The sequence below is a fragment of the Mobula birostris genome, chromosome 3, assembly GCF_030028105.1.
Source record: "Mobula birostris isolate sMobBir1 chromosome 3, sMobBir1.hap1, whole genome shotgun sequence".
NCBI classification, from domain to species: domain Eukaryota; kingdom Metazoa; phylum Chordata; class Chondrichthyes; order Myliobatiformes; family Myliobatidae; genus Mobula; species Mobula birostris.
In genome coordinates, this window is record NC_092372.1 from 6,456,459 (window position 1) to 6,475,113 (window position 18,655).

General features: G+C 44.2%; 1 protein-coding gene across 2 annotated transcripts in view; it reads right to left on the minus strand.

Annotated features, from left to right (window-relative positions):
• The window catches only part of smad7 (SMAD family member 7), a 44,372-nt gene extending 41,231 nt beyond the window's left edge, over positions 1–3,141 (minus strand). Inside the window, exons 1-2 of one of the 2 annotated variants that reach the window (XM_072252179.1) lie at positions 1,948–3,141; positions 773–826 (exon numbers count right to left, since the gene is read on the minus strand). In XM_072252179.1, coding sequence (XP_072108280.1) covers positions 773–826; positions 1,948–2,563 — 670 coding nt within the window. In that variant the 5' untranslated portion in view covers positions 2,564–3,141. The remainder of the gene's footprint in view (positions 1–772; positions 827–1,947) is intronic. The other variant, XM_072252177.1, reaches the window with a different exon arrangement.
• Between the last annotated feature and the right edge of the window lie 15,514 nt (positions 3,142–18,655).

Here is an 18,655-nt window from a genome sequence, read left to right on the forward strand (position 1 = left end):
CACCTGAATCAGTTCTGCTGGGCGCAGTAGGGGAAGGAAGGCCCCCGGCGGAAGTCTCTTTGTGCAGGAGGTATTCCCCTGTACATTGGGGATCTGGGGTTGAAGGTGTTTCACAAGGTAGCACCGTGTAACAGATTTTCAAACGGATTTCCCGTCCACCTGTCCATTCTATGGCCGGGAGGAGTCAGTGTAACACTTTTATATGCAGTGATAGATTGCAGTCCCTGTTTGAATATCTGAAGGGATTGCACCGCAGCCCCGCGCTCCAGTGCCGGGGGGGGGGGGGGTGTCATTCGGAGGATCAACTAGGGGGAGGGGGCCTGGCCAAGGTGGACATTCACGGGTCCAGTCGGTGGACAGTCGAGGGCTCTGCCCGAACTGCCCCCATCCGGGGTTACGTTTGTACCCGGGTGCCCTCGGAGAAGGATACAGTTCCCAGAACGGTGCCTACACGGATTGATTTTTACAGACAGTAGTATTCATATTTTAATTTGAAATTGTTGTATGTCTTGTAAATTCTCGATGTCTGTTCCTATTGTGTGAATAAACTTTTGTCAAAATAAATTCTGCTTCTTATGGAAACATCGCCCCTCCCCCTTGCCCGGGTTTAACTCAACAGAAACGCCCGTTGCATAAAATGTTTTTTTTAAATAAAGAAACTATTACAAGTCTTTTCTACAAATATGCATTTTCAGAATATGTTTTCTGCGTCTGGGGAGAACATTTTCTATTTAAATAACCATGCATCATAAATAACAAAGCCAAGACTTACCGGGCTGTTTAATTGAGTCCATTGGAAGTCTGGAATAAGGAGGCGGGGGTGAGTCTGGGAACATAAAAAGGGTAAAAGCCGTGATAAGCGATAGAAACTCCAGATAACACTGTCAGGAGCGCCGGCATTCTTTCGTAAACTGTTTGTCCTACTCTGGGGGCTGGAGGCAGCACAGCAAAGGCGGCGATCGCCTTGATAGTTAACAGTCACATAAACAGGAGTCAGCCTGGCGCCAGTCTCGCTGATATCCAACTTGTGTGTCTAATCGCCCTTCCTTGCCTCACGTAAACCACTTCTGCTCTGGAAATTACCACTGAATCACTCCCACTGGGTGAGGATCGCACCGCGCCATCTAACTGAAAAAAAATCACCCATTTACCGCGGCGACAAGTCGCCCAACTATTTAGACAGAAAAAAAACTTTTATCTACTTGATGGATACAAAGGATTTAAAGCAAGTTTGAACTTCTGTCCTCAAAAGGAACGCGAATTTAAAGAATGAATACTCGATATTCAGTCAATTCCAAGAAATACTAAAAATATGAATTACCCCACCCACGTCCTTTACCTTTGCCTGCTCCTGACATTTTTAACTCAGTTAACAATTATGGATATTAAACTTATAGACATTTACATCTTTACGAAGGAAGTTCCCAGCAATGTCTGCTTTTAGGGTAGTTTTATATCAGCGCACTGGCGGATCCAAGTGTTCGCTAACTTTACCCCCCCCCCCCTTTAAAACTTTCTCTTAAACTGATTCTCCGGGAATTAAATGTTAAATAATAATATTGGGACAACCGGCGTTGTCGGAAAAGACATATAATTTAAAACAACCATGTTACGTTTAAAAAAAAGAGGCAAATATAAAATTATTAAATTATACTGAGCATAAGGTTCACAAAACCGAGCGCTCTTACGGTAACGTAAAATGAGCGGGACACGTTTGTAAAGGGCTAGTTGATCCAATTAAAAATTGAAGTTATCATTAATGGATCACTGAAAAGACCAACTCCCCCCCCCCCAGACACGTCTCTCCCGTTCACATGGGTGGCCCAGGTGATCGCAGTGAGACCGACAAAAGCCTAAAAAATAACCTCTTACGAAACATTACGGTCTTGATGTCTGCTTTAAAGTGAAAGGGAGGGGGGAGCGTTAAACAACGCCAGCTTCACTTACCGAATTCACAGAGCCTGCTGAGGTGGTGTGGGTTACAACAGACCGAATCCGGGTTGCTGGTTCCGTAAGATTCACAACAATAAAGTCTTTTCAATTCCGAAGAGTTTCTCAGGTCAGGCCAGCGGAAGACTTTACATATCAGTACCGGTAGGGAGTAAGTTTGTTTGCTGAGTTTCGGCTCAATCATCTTGGGTAAATGAAGGCAGCCGGTCCGGGCTCCTCCTTTACTATCGACCGCTTGAAGCAATAATTCCAATTGTTTCTCCTTGAGTTTCTTTAGCAGCGAGTGAGTTAGGGTTTTCAATTCTGGGTCGGAGTTCGTGTATTTGGACCCTTTACCCCCGCAACATCCACCGCCGCCGCCTCCCCCTCCTCCTCCTCCTCCGCGGTTTGCATCGCCCTCGCTGTCCGTCTGCCCGTCTGCCTCTCCCAGCGTGCGGCTTCTCCAAAGTCGCCGGACCAGACCCGATCGTTTCGTCCTGAACATGCGAGATGGAAATCCGCCAGAGAGAAATGTGCTAAAATCCAGCCAGATACAGCAAAGACATATCCGCAAAACATGAATCCAGCCTGTTCTCGATAGCAACACAGTAACAGCCGCACAGATCTGTAGCATACGCCACCTCCTTTTTCAAATAAAAGGATAAGAGATCGGGAAAAATGGTTTGATGAACACTGAATTAAATATATATATAAGCGGAGGATGGGGATGGGTTAGTGCAGCTCCTCGGAGATACAATCATGCATTGTAACCCACCGATACAAAGTAGAGAAAATGTAGCCAAGAATATGTATCCATTGAAATATAACCCAAGCGTTCTCTTGTTCCTTCCTTGGTTTTTGGATAGATTAATCCAACCCTATAATCCGGCTCCTTTAATGACTGTACAGATCGTTTTCTCTTCCTTTCCGCGTTTATAGATACACACAGGCAGGGGTTTTAATATGTTCCTGCTTTCTCTCTCTCTTCAGCTTCACTTGAACGTGCTTTGACTCCCTCTCTCCGGCTTTCCTCGTTATCTTAATCTTCCTTTTTTAAACATAAAAAAAACACGATGTACAAAGACAAAATCAAAGAGAGTTGTCGCCGTTTCCAGCCCGTGGGTTTACTAAGCTCTCCGGACTCCCGGCTGAAACTGACACAAGGCTTGAAATTTACAAGCCCTTGGCTTGGCTGCGCATTGGCGCGGGCGGTCACGTGTGCGTCTAGACACTTTGTCGCGGCCCCCCGGTTTAAAGTGATTGTTACGCAAACAAGCGATCACATTACTAACAGACCTTCTTTACTTCTAAATCGTTACCCCTTCAACGCACCATTACAGAACATTAAACCACTATTAATAATGTAAACATTTAATATATTTATAGTGAGGTGTGGGGGCAGGAAAAAGATCATTGGAATTTTGGGAAGTGAAACTTGCTTTAGTCTCTTGTACGTTTTTAAAAAAAACATTTTGACCCCATCCACACCCCCCAAGCACCACTACTTTATCATTTCCTGTCAGTCACCTTATGTACAGACACTCCTGTACCTAACGTCACTTTATGGACGTCCGATCAATCTGTGTATATAAGCTATCTTGTGTATTTATATTTATGTTTTTATTAATGTGTTAATTATCTTATGTTTTATTGGTGCTGCATCGGACCCGGAGTAACAATTATTTTGTTCTCCTTTACATTTGTGTACTGGGAATGACATTAAACACTGTCTTGTCCGGAATTCTGTGCACTGCACGGAACCAGGTAACGGCGCCGAGTTGTAGAGTGGGAACGGAGGGTTACGTCTAGAGACACGGTGAATTAGGTATGAATCGAATTTTGCGGGCTGCCTCCGATCCTCTGAAACGGTTCATGCGTGCATTTTAGATAGTTAGATCAACGTTAAATCTGTTTCATTGCAGTCTTTAAATTAATTTTGTATAACATGCCTACAAGGTTACTAGGGTTGTTATAGCCGGGGGTGGTAGTGGGGACAAGCCCCACTACCTATTAAACGCTCCCAGTGGCGTGCGTCTCAAATAGCCTCTGACAACCAATTCCATCTCCTGGCCTTCATGTGTGGCTTAGCTACTAAACCCAGCGGGACCGTTTCTACTGACAGAAGAAGGGGCAAAGGCGGGCGACTGACGCCTTCAAACCAGTCGCTTCGGGCAGAAGGGGTTCATTAGTCGGAGTTGGCAGCTCACCTCGGAGAAGGGAAGGTCTGATCTCAAACCTCCGCTGCCTTGCGGCTACACCCACTCATGGGGAAGGTTTCGGGATTAAACCCCCTAGTGAAAATCCGGAGTTGGGAGTCCCTAGGGAAATGCTACATTGAATTCAACGCTGACTGGGAACTCCTGCGACACCGCTGGTGCCAAACTGTATCGGTCTCCGCCGTTCCTTTGGATTCATCAGCTGTGTGGCAGAGGAGGGAGCCTGTTGTAAGGGGGAACAGCTTCCTCTCCAAGTACTCGCTTGCGTACAGGCAGACAGCTAGGACGCAACATTTAAGGTCGATCCCGACCAAAAGGAACTTAAAATGGCTTAAGACGCTTCCACAAGGATGCTGTGTCATTTTGGTCCTTGACGTCAGAAACATTCCTGGGTGATGTTAGTGCTGGTTCAAGACCATGATAAAGCTGCCACGCACAAAATGCTGGAGGAACTCAGCATCTATGGGGAAAAAGTACGGTCGACGTAGGGAACGTGACATCATCGCCATAAGATTAGGATAAGGACAGAACGGGAATGTTGCCAAACCTCGCAACATTCACAAAATGCTGGAACTCAGCAGGCCAGGCAGCATCCATGGAAATGCACAAGGAGCCGACGTTTCAGGCTGAGGCCTTTCTTCCCAAACGTCGACTGTTCATTCATTTCCATAGATGCTGCCTAGCCTGCTGGGTTCCTCCAACATTTTGTGCGTGTTGCTCTGGGTTTTCCAGCTTCTGCAGAGTTAGAAACATAGAAAATAGGTGCAGGAGTAGGCCATTCGGCCCTTCGAGCCTGCACCACCATTTATTATGATCATGGCTGATCATCCAACTCAGAACACTGCCCCAGCCTTCCCTCCATACCCCCTGATCCCTGTAGCCACAAGGGCCGTATCTAACTCCCTCTTAAATATAGCCAATGAACTGGCCTCAACTGTTTCCTGTGGCAGAGAATTCCACAGATTCACCACTCTCTGTGTGAAGAAGTTTTTCCTAATCTCGGTCCTAAAAGGCTTCCCCTTTATCCTCAAACTGTGACACCTCATTCTGGACTTCCCCAACATCGGGAACAATCTTCCTGCATCTAGCCTGTCCAATCCCTTTAGGATTTTATACGTTTCAATCAGATCCCCTCTCAATCTTCTAAATTCCAAGGAGTACAAGCCCAGTTCATCCAGTCTTTCTTCATATGAAAGTCCTGCCATCCCAGGAATCAATCTGGTGAACCTTCTTTGTACTCCCTCTATGGCAAGGATGTCTTTCCTCAGATTAGGGGACCAAAACTGCACACAATACTCCAGGTGTGGTCTCACCAAGGCCTTGTACAACTGCAGTAGTACCTCCCTGCTCCTGTACTCGAATCCTCTCGCTATAAATGCCAGCATACCATTTGCCTTTTTCACTGCCTGCTGTACCTGCATGCCCACTTTCAATGACTAGTGTATAATGACACCCAGGTCTCGTTGCACCTCCCCTTTTCCTAATCGGCCACCATTCAGATAATAATCTGTTTTCCTATTTTTGCCACCAAAGTGGATAACTTCACATTTATCCACATTAAATTGCATCTGCCATGAATTTGCCCACTCACCCAACCTATCCAAGTCACCCTGCATCCTCTTAGCATCCTCCTCACAGCTAACACTGCCGCCCAGCTTCGTGTCATCCGCAAACTTGGAGATGCTGCATTTAATTCCCTCATCCAAGTCATTAATATATATCGTAAACAACTGGGGTCCCAGCACTGAGCCTTGCGGTACCCCACTAGTCACCGCCTGCCATTCTGAAAAGGTCCCGTTTATTCCCACTCTTTGCTTCCTGTCTGCTAACCACCTCTCCACCCACACCAATACCTTACCCCCAATACCGTGTGCTTTAAGTTTGCACACTAATCTCCTGTGTGGGACCTTGTCAAAAGCCTTTTGAAAATTCTCATGCTAAACCTCGCTTCTCTGGGATCGAGGCGAGAAGGCAATCGCTGGCAATTAATCCGAAATGTAATGAGTGGATAACTCACAGGGAAAAAAAAATAGGCTGCATCACCGTCTGGTTCGGGAATTGCAAAGCACATGACCACATTGGCTGATTGGCAGGACGCAAAGAGTAGAAATAAAGGGTTTTCTGGTTGGCTGGTGTGTGTTCCATAGCGGTCTGTGCTGGGGCCGGTTCTTGTTACGTTATATGCCAATGATTTGGATGATGGAATTGATGGCTTTGTTGCAAAATTTGCAGAGTATATGAAGATAAGTGGAGGGGCAGGCAGTTTTGAAGAAGTAGAGAGACTACAGAAGAACTTAGATTGGGAGAGTGGGCAAAGAGGTGGCAGATGGAATACAGTGTCGGGAAGTGTATGGTCATGTACTTTGGTAGAAGAAATAAAAGCATAGGCTATTTTCTCAACGGGGAGAAAATTTTTAAAAATTGGTGAAATGGGATTTGGGAGTCCTAGTGCAGGATTCCCTAAAGGTTAACTTGCAGGTGGAGTTGGTGGTGAGATGTTAGCACTTATTTTGAGAGGACAAGAACATAAAAGCGAGAATGTAATGTTGAGGCTTTAGAAGGCTCTGGTGAGGCCTCACTTGGAGTATTGTGAACAGTTTGGGGTATTTAGAAGAATGGGCGGGGTGGGTGGGGAATCTCATTGAAACCTATTGGATGTTGAAAGGCCTAGATGTTTCCTGTAGTGTGGGAATCCAGTACCAGAAAGCACAGCCTCAAAATAGAGGGATGTCCATTTAAGACGGAGATGAGGGTGGTGAGTGTGCCGCCACAAGTGGCTTGGAGGCCAGGTCATTGGGTGCATTTAAGGAAGAGGTTCATAGATTCTTGATTAGTCAGGGTGTGAAAGCTTATGTGGAGAAGGCAGGAGAGAAGGGGTTGCGAGTGAAATAGACCAGCCATGATGAAATAGTGGAGCAGTCTCGATGAGTCAAGTGGCCTTATACTGCTCCTATGACTTATGGTCTTAATTTAAAAATTCAAGTCCCTACAAAGGATTGCGAGAACTGCTGAGATGATCAATCCGAGATATTTATCAGGAGCACAGCATACGCAGGGCCCCTAGCGTTGTCAATGAGCCCTCCCATCCATTCAACCATCTCTTTAACCCTCTTCCCCCACCCACCATCAGGCAGGAGGTACCATAGCAATAGGACAAGGACTGTTAGGACGGGAAACAGCTTCTTCCTCCAGGCCATTAGACTACCGAACTCCCTGTCACCATCCAGGCCTCATCACGTATGAAGCACCAGCAGCAATGCATTGTTTACTTTTTAACTTGTGTTGTAGATGCACCTTGTTATTTGTTAACTTATTTGTGGTAACATTACTGTTGTGTGTGAGTTGTATGTTCTGTGCTTTGCACCTTGGTCCAGAGGAACATTGTCTTGTTTAGCTGTATACCTGTGTACAGTTGAATGACAGTAAACTGAACTTGAACCTGAAATGTGAACATGCAGGAACAGATTACTTGCATTGAAGAACAGAATCAAACATAGAACATTACAGCACAGTATAGGCCCTTCGGCCCACAATGTTGTGCCAACCTTTTAATATACTATAAGATCAACCGAAACCTTCCCTCTCACATAGCCCTCCATTTTTCTATCATCCATGTGCCTGTCCAAGAGTCTCGTAAATGCCCTTAATGTATCTGCCTCTACCACCACTTCTGGCATCGTGCTGTACACACCCACCATTCTCTGTCTAAAATAACTCTACCTCTGACATCTCTGCCCTCTATACTTTCCATCAACTATTTTTAAATTATGTCTTTTTGTATTAGACCTTTTCACCCTGGGGAAAAAGTCTCTGGTTGTACAGAAAAGTCTCTGACTCTACATATGCCTTTCTTCTTCATGTATACATCTATCAAATTTCAAAGTCAATGTATTATCAAAGTACATATATGTCACCATATTCAACCCTGACATTCATTTTCCTGCAGAGATCCACAGTGGAAAAAAAGTAATACAATAGAATCAGTGAAAAACTACACACAAATAAAGATTGACAAGCATTCAATGTGCAAAATTCATCTTTCATTTGCCTTCACTCTAGAGAGAAGAACTCCAGCTGGTTCAACCTGTAGCTCACAAGGCATGCTCTCAAATCCAGACAGCATCCTGGTAAATCTCCTCTGCACCCTCTCTAAGGTTTCCACAACAACAATGTGGTGACCGGAACTGGACACAATATTCCAAGTGTAGTATAACCAGGCTCTTATAGAGCTGCAATATTACTTCATTTTTCTGGAACTTAAACCCCCAACCAAAGAAGGCCTTCCTGACCATCCTATCTGCTTGCATGGCAAGTTTGATGGATCTATAGACCTGGAGCCAGAGGTCATCCACACGGCTAAGAATCCTGCCATTAACCCTGGTATTCTGCCTTCAGATAGCCCACCCTGCAAAAACTCATTTCAGGGAGGTAGCACCATCAATTTGCCGGAGACTCCTGAAACTTCCTGGAGAAGTGGGATGTCTGCAATAGAGTAGCTCCTTAGCAGCTAGCCAGCTAGTTTAAGTAACGTTAGCTATGCTAATGAATGAATGACACCTGTTAAACTCACCTCAACGTGTCTTTTACAGTCTTAACCCACTGTGGGTAATAGAAAAGTCACTGTTGCAAACAGCGCAGCGAGCAACACTGTCATTATTTTTGACCCCTATTAGGCAGGGGTACACTTTAGGGTAGTCTGGGGTGACGTACGTTTTATATTTTCTTTTTTTGGAACACTCTCCCATGGCGTGCTCTCACTTGCTCGTGTGCTCTCTCTCTCTCTCTCTCTTGTGGTCGCTCTCGCGCTTTCTCTTTTGCTTTCTCTCTCGCTCGCTCTCAAAATATTTGATTTCCGTGATATTGTATATAATTTGCAGGCATCAGGGAACCACTATTAATATGCGGGAGACTCCCGGAACTTCCGGGAGAGTTGGGATGTCTGTGCCTTCAATTTCAACCTTCCAAAGTTGAAAGTAAATTTATTATCACCATATTCTACCCTGGCATTCATTTTCCTGCAATCAATTACAGTAGAACAGAGAAATACAATAGAATCACTGAATAATTATACTGCCATGGTCCCAACTGAACAGTCAAGTTTTGGTGCTCCAATTCCCCAGAGTATGGTTAGCTGCCATTGCCTCTTTAAAACTCTGACTGCACATTTGTTCATGGAAAATCTCTGCATAAATGTGTTGTGCTGAGCACTCGGTGCTCAATGGTAAGAGTTCCATTTCTGGTACTACTGTTTGTGATTGTGCCTTTGGGTTTCATTTGTGTTGTCTTGTTTATTTCGTCTGAGTCAATTCTGGACCTTACTTTGTACTTCGGTTCACCTCCACCCATAGTTCTCTTGTTGTGTACACACAAAGACCGTCAACAACCAACAGACAAAAGAAGACAATGTGTGCGAATGATAAATCAATAAATAGTACTCAGAACATGAGCTGTGGAGACATTGAAATTAAGTCCAGAGGTTGTGGAACCAGTTAAGTGTTGAGGTGAGTGAAATTATCCACGCTGGTCCAGGAACCTGAGGCCTCTGTGTAGAGCATAGGGAGGGCCCTATCCATGACGGACTGGGCTGTATCCACCACTTTCTGTAGACTTTTTCCTTCCTGGCCATTGGCGTGATGCAGCCAATCAGGATACTCCCTACTATGCAGCTATAGAAGTTTGTCAAGGTTTTAGACAACGTGACTAATCTGTGCAAACCTCTAAAACAGTAGAATCATTGCTGTGCCCCTTTTGCAATGGCACTTACACACTGGTCCCGGGACAGATCTCCTGACATGACTGAACTCCATTTTATCCAGATTAAACTCCATCTGCCACTTCTCGGCCCAGCTCTGCATCCTGTCAATATCCCGCTATAACCCTCGACAGCTGTTTCATATGGAGGCAAATGCACGTCTCCAGGCTCAGTGAACTGCAGTTGATCTCAGTGCTCTGGAGCTGGTGAGGAAAAAAGATCCATTGTACCAGGGGTTCCTTATGCCATGGACCCTTACCAAGAGGTCAGGGGCCCCAGGTGTCAAACCTCTGCATTAGACCATTCCCACACATAGTCACTTGATTAACACAATTACACTTGAAAACTGTGGCAGGGACTTGGCTACCTGTGTGGGGAAGAGAATTAACTCAGAAAAGAACCCACAAGATATGGTAAGGGCACCACGGTTAGTCTGATGCTGTTGGGGCGTTGGAGTTCAGAGTCCATTTCTGACATCATCTGTTGGGTATTTGTGCATCCTCCCTGTGGAATGTGTGTATTTCCTTCGGGTGCCCCGATTTTCAACCACAGACCAAAGACATACTGGTTAGTAGGTTAATTGGTCATTGTAAGTTATCCAGTGGTTAGGCTGGGGTTAAATCTGGGGTTGCTGGGCAGAACAGCTCTAAGGGCTGGAAAGGCCTGTTCCATGCTGTGTCTCTAAATAAATAGGTTTCACTGACCTCCCTGTAAAATAACCACGCTGTAAAACAGCCCAGAAAACATTTACTTCATGGAATAATTCAGTTTATGCAATTATTTTCAAATAAGTCACATTTTTAGCTCCCCTTAAAGGTCATTTGGCATAAGGACTGCCCATGTGATGAATCTAGGAAAAAAAACTGTGAATGTCAGTACAATGTTTAACTAACTGCGCTATTCCAAGTAAGGCAGGTTGTGCTTTCAAAGTTCAAAGTCAATTTATTATCAAAGTATGTGTATGTCACCATATACCACCCCGAAATTTATTTTCTTGCAGGCATTCACTGTAGAACAAAGGAATACAATAGAATCCATGAAAAACCACACACAGACGGACAATGTGCAAAATAAGGCAAATTGTGCAAAGTCAAGAAAAAACAAGTAATAATAATCCTTGTTGTCTGTCATATCCAACAACAATGGAAGCCTTGGGTGGAAACATTTTTTAAAGTGGACCTCAGATGTCTGGGTTCCAGTGGTACGAATAGTCGTCACAACTGGGGTCTTCTTTGGTTGCAGTGGAAGACTGTGACTTCCTCCGTGCCTCGAAACGGAGAATTATTGTAGAACTGCCTTTCTGGCCTTTGGATCTCACTGTTGATCTCATCCACCCAGTTCATCATTCCCATTCCGATCTGTCATTCCATGGCCTCTTCTTCTGCTACGATGAGGCCACTCTCAAGGTGGAGGAATGACACCGTATATTCCACCTCAGTAGCCTCCAACCAGATGGCATGAAAATCGATTTCTCCTTCTGGTAATTTTTTTTACCGTTTCTTCTTTAACCACCCCCCCCCCACTCCCTCTCTTCCATTCCCCACTCTGGCCTCGCGCCTCTTCTCCTCACCTGTGTATCACATTATCACATTCCCCTGGTGCCTCTCCTTCTTCCCTTTCTCCCATGGTCCACTCTCCCCTCCTATTAGATTCTTTCTTCCCCAGACCTTTACCTTTCCCACCCACCTGCCTCCATCTATCACCTTCTAGCTCGTCCACCTTCCCCTCCCCTCACCTTTCCATTATGTCATCTTCCCCCTTCCTTCCTAGTCCTGATGAAGGGTCTCAGCCCAAAATGTCGACTGTTTATTCATTTTCATAGATGCTACCTGACCTCCAATATTTTGTGTGTGTTACTCTGGATTTCCAGCTTCTGTAGAATCTCTTGTGTTTAGCCCACATCCTAGCTAGCATTTGAGGACTTGTACATAACTGCCATCAGGGTGTTTTTGCCCTTGCAGTTTCTTAACTCTACCCACAAAGATTCTACATCATCTATGCCACCTCTTTCTAAGGACTTGATTTCTTTTTTTACCAGCAGAATCACCACACCCCCTCTGCCTACCTGTCTGTCTTTTCAATACGATGTGTATTGTTGGATGTTGAGCTCCCAGCTATGATTTTCTTTCAGCCACAATACAGAAACGTCCGCATCATCAAACCTGCCAATGTCTAACTGCATGACAAATCATCTACTTTATTCCGTATACTGCTTACATTCAAATATTACACCTTCAGTCCTGTATTCAACACCCTTTTTGATTTTGTCTCCATGTTACCAGAAGTTAAATTCTTATCCCTTTCCAAACTTGTTTTTTTCAATTCTGGAGACTTCCGTAACCTCTCCTGCACTCTCCTTTCCTTTGACTGTGGCAGTAGAAGAGGCCATGGACTAACATGGCGGAATGGGAATGGGAAGTAGAATTACAATGGGTGGCCACCAGGAAATCCCAGCTGTTGTGGTGGACTGAATGAAGGCGCTCTCAGCATCTTCTGTGGAAAAAACCTGCCCGTCACACCTCCTTTGGGTAAGAGTTTGGTATGGACTAGATGAAATGAAGGGCCTCTTTCTCTGCTGTAGTGCCCTGTGACTGTATGACTCCCCTTCAACTGTGTCTTTTAGTTATAGATTCCCCCATCCTCCCTTCATAGTTTTATGAACCTCTGTAAGGTCCAATAACCTGAGTTAAAGGTTGAGATTGAATAGGCAAGGACTTTATTCCCTGTTACGTGAGAGAATGGGGGACTTTGGATAGAGGTATACAAAATTATGAGGGATATAGGTAGGGTAAATGCAAGCAGGCTTTGTCCATTGAGGTTGGGTGAGGGTAGAACAAGGGGTCATAGGTTAAGAGTGAAAGGTGAAATATTTAAGGGGAATCTAAGGGGGGACGTCTTCACTCAGAGGGTGGTGAGAGTGTGGAACGAGCTGCCAGAGGGTGTGCTGGATGCAGATTCGATTGCAATGTTTTAAGGGAAGTCTGGGTGAGTTTGTGAATGGGGAGAGTACAGAGGACTATGGTGGGTGGATGGGACATGGCAGAATGATGGTTTGGCATGGGCTAGATGGGCCAAATGACCTGCTTCTCAGCTGTGGTGTTTTGTGACTCTAGGACTCATTTTAAAACTGTGTCCTCTAGTTATGGACCCCCCCCACCCCATGAAAAAAGCACCAATTATCTACTCTACCAGAGGGCTTCATAAACATATAAACTTCTATAAGGTCATCTGCAGAGAGAAAGAGTTAATCTTTCAGGCTAATGACTTTTTACCTGAGCTAATGTTTCTACTGATAATATTTAATCCCAAATGTCAGGTGTATGTTGACCATGAAGTCTTGTGTTTACTACAATACATTCTAGTAACAGGGACTGAATACTCATGGGAAACTGGGTTTACGAGTTTACCTGCTGAATCAGGGGGATGGATCTCAAATGACCTACAGATACAAGTCACTTAGAATGATCAGAATCAGGTTTATTACCATTCATATATGTCATGAAACTGGAGCAAAAATATATTCAAATGGAAATTAATGAACAGCTACGTTTGTCCTCCAAGAGAACCACAACCTTGTTGTAGGGGTTTGGAGGATTGCGTGCCTCAATGACCCAGAGAGCTACGTTGTCTGGAGTCAGGACTTTATGCCTTGGCTCTTGGTAGGGTCACCCACGCCAAACAGGTCAAACGGTAGAGGCCAGGCTACGAGTGGTTCACCAATCCCCCCCAGTTTGGGGGCTCAGCTTAGAACTAACAAAGCTGACTGGTAAAACAACATTGTTATAGAAAACACAAAATAATCTGCAGATGCTGGGGTCAAAGCAATACTCATAACATGCTGGAGGAACTCAGCAGGTCGGGCAGCATCCGTGGAAACGATCAGTCCTGACGAAGGGTTCCGGCCCGAAACGTCGACTGATCGTTTCCACGGATGCTGCCCGACCTGCTGAGTTCCTCCAGCGTGTTGTGAGTGTAACATTGTTATGGAAACAGCAATGAAGAATCCTTCTACAACTGAGTGCGACGGTATTCCTGAGTCTCCACCCAGGACTTGCATGGCTGACAATGGTGAAAACCAAGAGGAAGCTACTGGCACGATGAAGGAAGCTCTAAACACCACCAGAGATAGAGACCTCTCACTGCAGCCCGAAACGCCAGTGACGTAACTGGCAATAAGTGAAATTTCAGGCCGAGACCCCTTATCAGTCCCAATGCAGGGTCCTGGTCTGAAACGCTGTTTACTCATCTCCATAGATGCTGCCTGACCTGCTGAGTCCTCCAGTATTCTGTGTGTGTTGCCCTGGATTTCCAGCATCTGCAGACTTTCTTGCGTTTCAATCTATCCTTCCCTTGTGGATTGCATTGAAGTGAATGGCAGTGTTTACTTCAATTGTCGTGTATTAATATTTTTTTAAATTAAAGAATGCATATCTAATGCATGGTCAGTGCATGGAACATCCTGCCAGGGGAGGTGGTAGAGGCAGATACATTAGGAACTTTTAAGAGACTGTTAGATAGGCACATGGATGACAGAAAAATGGAGGGCCACGTAGGAGGGAAGAGGTAGATTGATCTTAGAGCAGGTTAAAGGGTCGGCACAACATAAGACTGTAAGGTGGGCACAGGAGTACATTCAGCCAGAGACTGATTCCACCGGGATGCAGCACTGAGCGTCATTGGAAGTCATTCCTGCCTGTGGCCATCAAACTTTTCAGCTTCTCCCTTGGAGGGTCAGACACCCTGGGCCAATGGGCTGGTCCTGGACTTATTTCCGTCTGGCATGGTTTACATATTATTATTTGATTGTTTGTGGTTTTGTATTGCTATGTTTGTACTCTTGTTCTTGGTTGGTGCAACTGTAACGAAACCTAATTTCCCTTGGGATCAATAAAGCATGTCTATCTGTCTATATAGGAGCAGAATTAGGCCATTTGGCCCATTGGGTCTGCTATGCCATTTCATCATGACTGATCCAATTTTCCTGTCAGCCCCAATCTCCTGCCTTCACCTCCTATCCTTTCGTGCCCTGATTAACCAAGAATCTATCAACCTCTGCCTTAAATATACCAAAGACTGTGGCAATGAATTCCACAGAGTCACCAGTCTCTGGCTGAAGGAATTACTCCTCAACTCCATTGTAAAAGCACACCTCTCTATTCTGATGCTGTCTTGCCTTAGACTCTCCCACCACAGGAAACATCCTCTCCACATCCACTCTATCTTGGCCTTTCAACATTCGATAGGTTTCAATGAGATCCCCCCCCTCATTCTTCTGAATTCCAATGAGTACAGGCCCAAAGCCATCAGACGCTCCTCAAGTGACAACCTTTCAATCCCGGAATCAGTTTTGTGAAACTCCTTTGAACTCTCTCCAATGTCAGCACATTCTTTCTTAGATAAGGAGCCCAAAGGTGTTCGGATACTCCAAATGAAGCCTCATCTTTACATGCTTGATGTCACTGTGGGCCAAAATGCCTGTACTGGGCTGTATTTGTGTACGCTCTTACATTATGCCTGAGTATTCTTTCTTCACAGGAACTTAGTGCCAGTATGTGTGAATGGTTTGAGAACTGGACCATTGGAATTCTTCACTGGAGTCAGAATTATGTTTGGATTAAGCATGCATTTACATGGAGTAGAATGTGCTATTACGTTCATCCTTCAGTGAGAGCCTTTCATCACATTTGCATGCCCACAGGCAATCTGGAAGAACTCCGTTAAGGCACATACTCAACGATTCAGGAACAGTTTCTTCCTCCCCACCATCAGATTTCTGAATGGACATTGAACCCATGAACACCACTTCACTATTTTTCTTATTTCTTTTTCTGTTGCACTACTTAATTAATTTAACTATTTTATATATATTTACATATATTTACATATATATATATATTTGCTGTAATTCACAGCTTTTTTCTCTCTTTATTACGTATTGCATTGTCCTGCTGCCGCAAAGTTAACACATTTAAGGACAAATGCCAGTGATATTGAACTTGATCCGGGTTCTGATTGCTATATCGGAGTCTGTGCTGTGGTATATGAATTAAGTGTGATTTGCTCTCCCTTCTCTTCCTTGAACTAATTGGAATCAGCTCTTAAAGACAGCTCAACCCTACAGTATGGGAGACTGCTTGAGGTGTTTGAAATATGATAATGATTTAGTGGGATAGAACAGAATTTTACACCGCACACTGTCGGAGCAGTGCTGCCAGGATAATCAAGGACACGACCCACCCAGCCAACACACTTTTCGTACCTCTTCCCTCCGGGAGAAGGCTGAGGAGCTTGAAGACTCGTACGGCCAGATTTGGGAACAGCTTCTTTCCAACTGTGATGAGACTGCTAAACAGATCCTGACCCGGATCTGGGCCGTACCCTCCAAATATCCGGACCTGCCTCTCGGTTTTTTTGCACTACCTTACTTTCCCTTTTTCTATTTTCTATTTATGATTTATAATTTAAAGTTTTAATATTTACTATCGATTTGTAATCCAGGGAGTGGGAAGCACAGAATCAAATATCGCTATGATGATTGTACGTTCTAGTATCAATTGTTTGGCGACAATAAAGTATAAAGTATAAATTAGAATTTGTGACGTATGTGGTGAAATTTGTTATTTTGCGGCAGCAGTACATAAAGAATACTATACATTACAATAAGAAATACTCAGAGGATTCCAGTTAATTGGGACACATTGGAATCAGTACATTTTGGCCCAATTAGGCAGTTGCCCCAGTCAGCTGAAGTTTATGGAAATAGTTAAAAAAGTATAAAAAAGGTAAATTACTATTTAACAGTAACAAATTATGTATTTAACTGGAATACAGAATGAACTAGAACATTATCAATACTACTGCAGTACAATAAAACTACCTTTCTGGATTAATTCCCACCAGACACTTCACTGTCCAACTGCACACTGATCTACAACTCTCTGTATCCATCGGCAACCATCCTCGTTCTCTACATCTCCATCCATCTTCACAAGGTTCATAAACTTGTAACACTGTCACCCAAATCGTTCTTGTAAATAACAAACGTCTTGGAACCAATTCCTGAGGTACACCATTGGTGGTACTTCCCGCCCTCCACCACTACCCTCTGCTTCCTTTCACCAAGCTACTTTTGGATCCATTTTACCAAAAACCTTGGATCCCTATTCCCTATTTGTTTTTGGACCAGCTCACCATGCAGGAGCTTGTTAGAAGCCCTGCTACAATCTATGTATGTCATGTCTACCTGCTTACCTCCAACAACTTTTCTAATAACCACTTTAGAAGCCTCAATCAAATTTGCAAGGTGGGATTTCCATGCACAAACTATGCTGACTTCCCCCTCCCCACCCCCTACCTCCAATCAGTCCCTGCCTTTCCAAGTAATCATGAATCCTATCACCAAGAAACTTCTCCAATGGTTTCCCACTTCTTGGAGGCCCATGATAAAATAGGCCCCAGTCAGCATGGTTTCCTCAAGAGAAAGCCTTGCCTGACAAATTTGTTGGAATTCTTTTCCAGAAAATTAATCTCAGGGTTGTATATAGTGACATAAATGTACTTTGAACTTTGAATTGATGTTGTCAGTAACAGGTCCTAGAACAAGATTCTGAAGAGGACAGGCAAAGCAGTGGCACACACCCATTCAAAATGCTGAAGGAACTCGGCAAAGCTGGTAGCATCTCCCACTCCTGTCTGCAAGAAGTTTGTACGTTCTCCCTATGACTGTGTGGGTTTCCTCTGGGTGCTCTGGTTTCCTCCTACACTCCTAAGAGTTACAGGTTAGTCAGAGTTGATAGCTTGTTGTCACAGGAAGCACTATGACATTTTCAGGCTACCTCCAGCATATCCTCAGACTGTATTGGTCATTAACGCAAATGACACAGTTCACTTTGTTTCAATGTTTTCAATGTACATGTGACAAATAAAGCTAATCATTAGTCTTTAATTTTGAATATGCAGTTGACATTTTGGGCCAAGATCCTTCATCAGGATTTATGGGTTATTAATGTATTAAAAATCTATTGATCTCTGCCTTGAAATATACAGCAACTCTACTGCCCTCCTGGGTAAAGAATGTCAAAGGTTCACTACCTTCCCTCCCCACATCTGCCTTCAGCAGCTGACCCTTTATTTTAAGACTGCAAATCTATTTCTTGTCAATCAAACAATATCATTCCTATTTGTACAATCCTGGTAGCTTTTTTCTTAGTTTCATAGAACATAGAACACAGAACATAGAACACAAAGCATAGGAAACAGAACATAGAACACAAAGCATAGGAAACAGAACATAGAACATCAAACACAGAACACAGAAAACAGAACCGAGAACATAGAACACTACAACACAGTGCAGACCTTTTGGATCACAATGTTGTGCCTACCTTTTAGCCCACTCCAAGATCAACCTAACTCTTCCCTCTCACATACTCATACATTTTTCTACTATCCACGTACCTATCTAAGAGTTTCTTAAATATCCAATCTATCTGCCACTACCACCACTTCTGACAGGGCACTCTACACCCCCACCACTCACTGTGTAAAAACCCTACCTCTGACATCCCCATATAATCTCCTCCAATCACCTTAAAATTATGCCCCCTCGTATTAGGCAATTTGGCTTGGGAAAAAGTCTCTGGCTTTTCACTCTATGAATGCCTCTTACCATCCTGTACACATCTACCAAGTCAGCTAAAATCTTTCTTCACCTCAAAGAGAAAAACCCTACCTCACTCTTCACAAGACATGCTCTCTA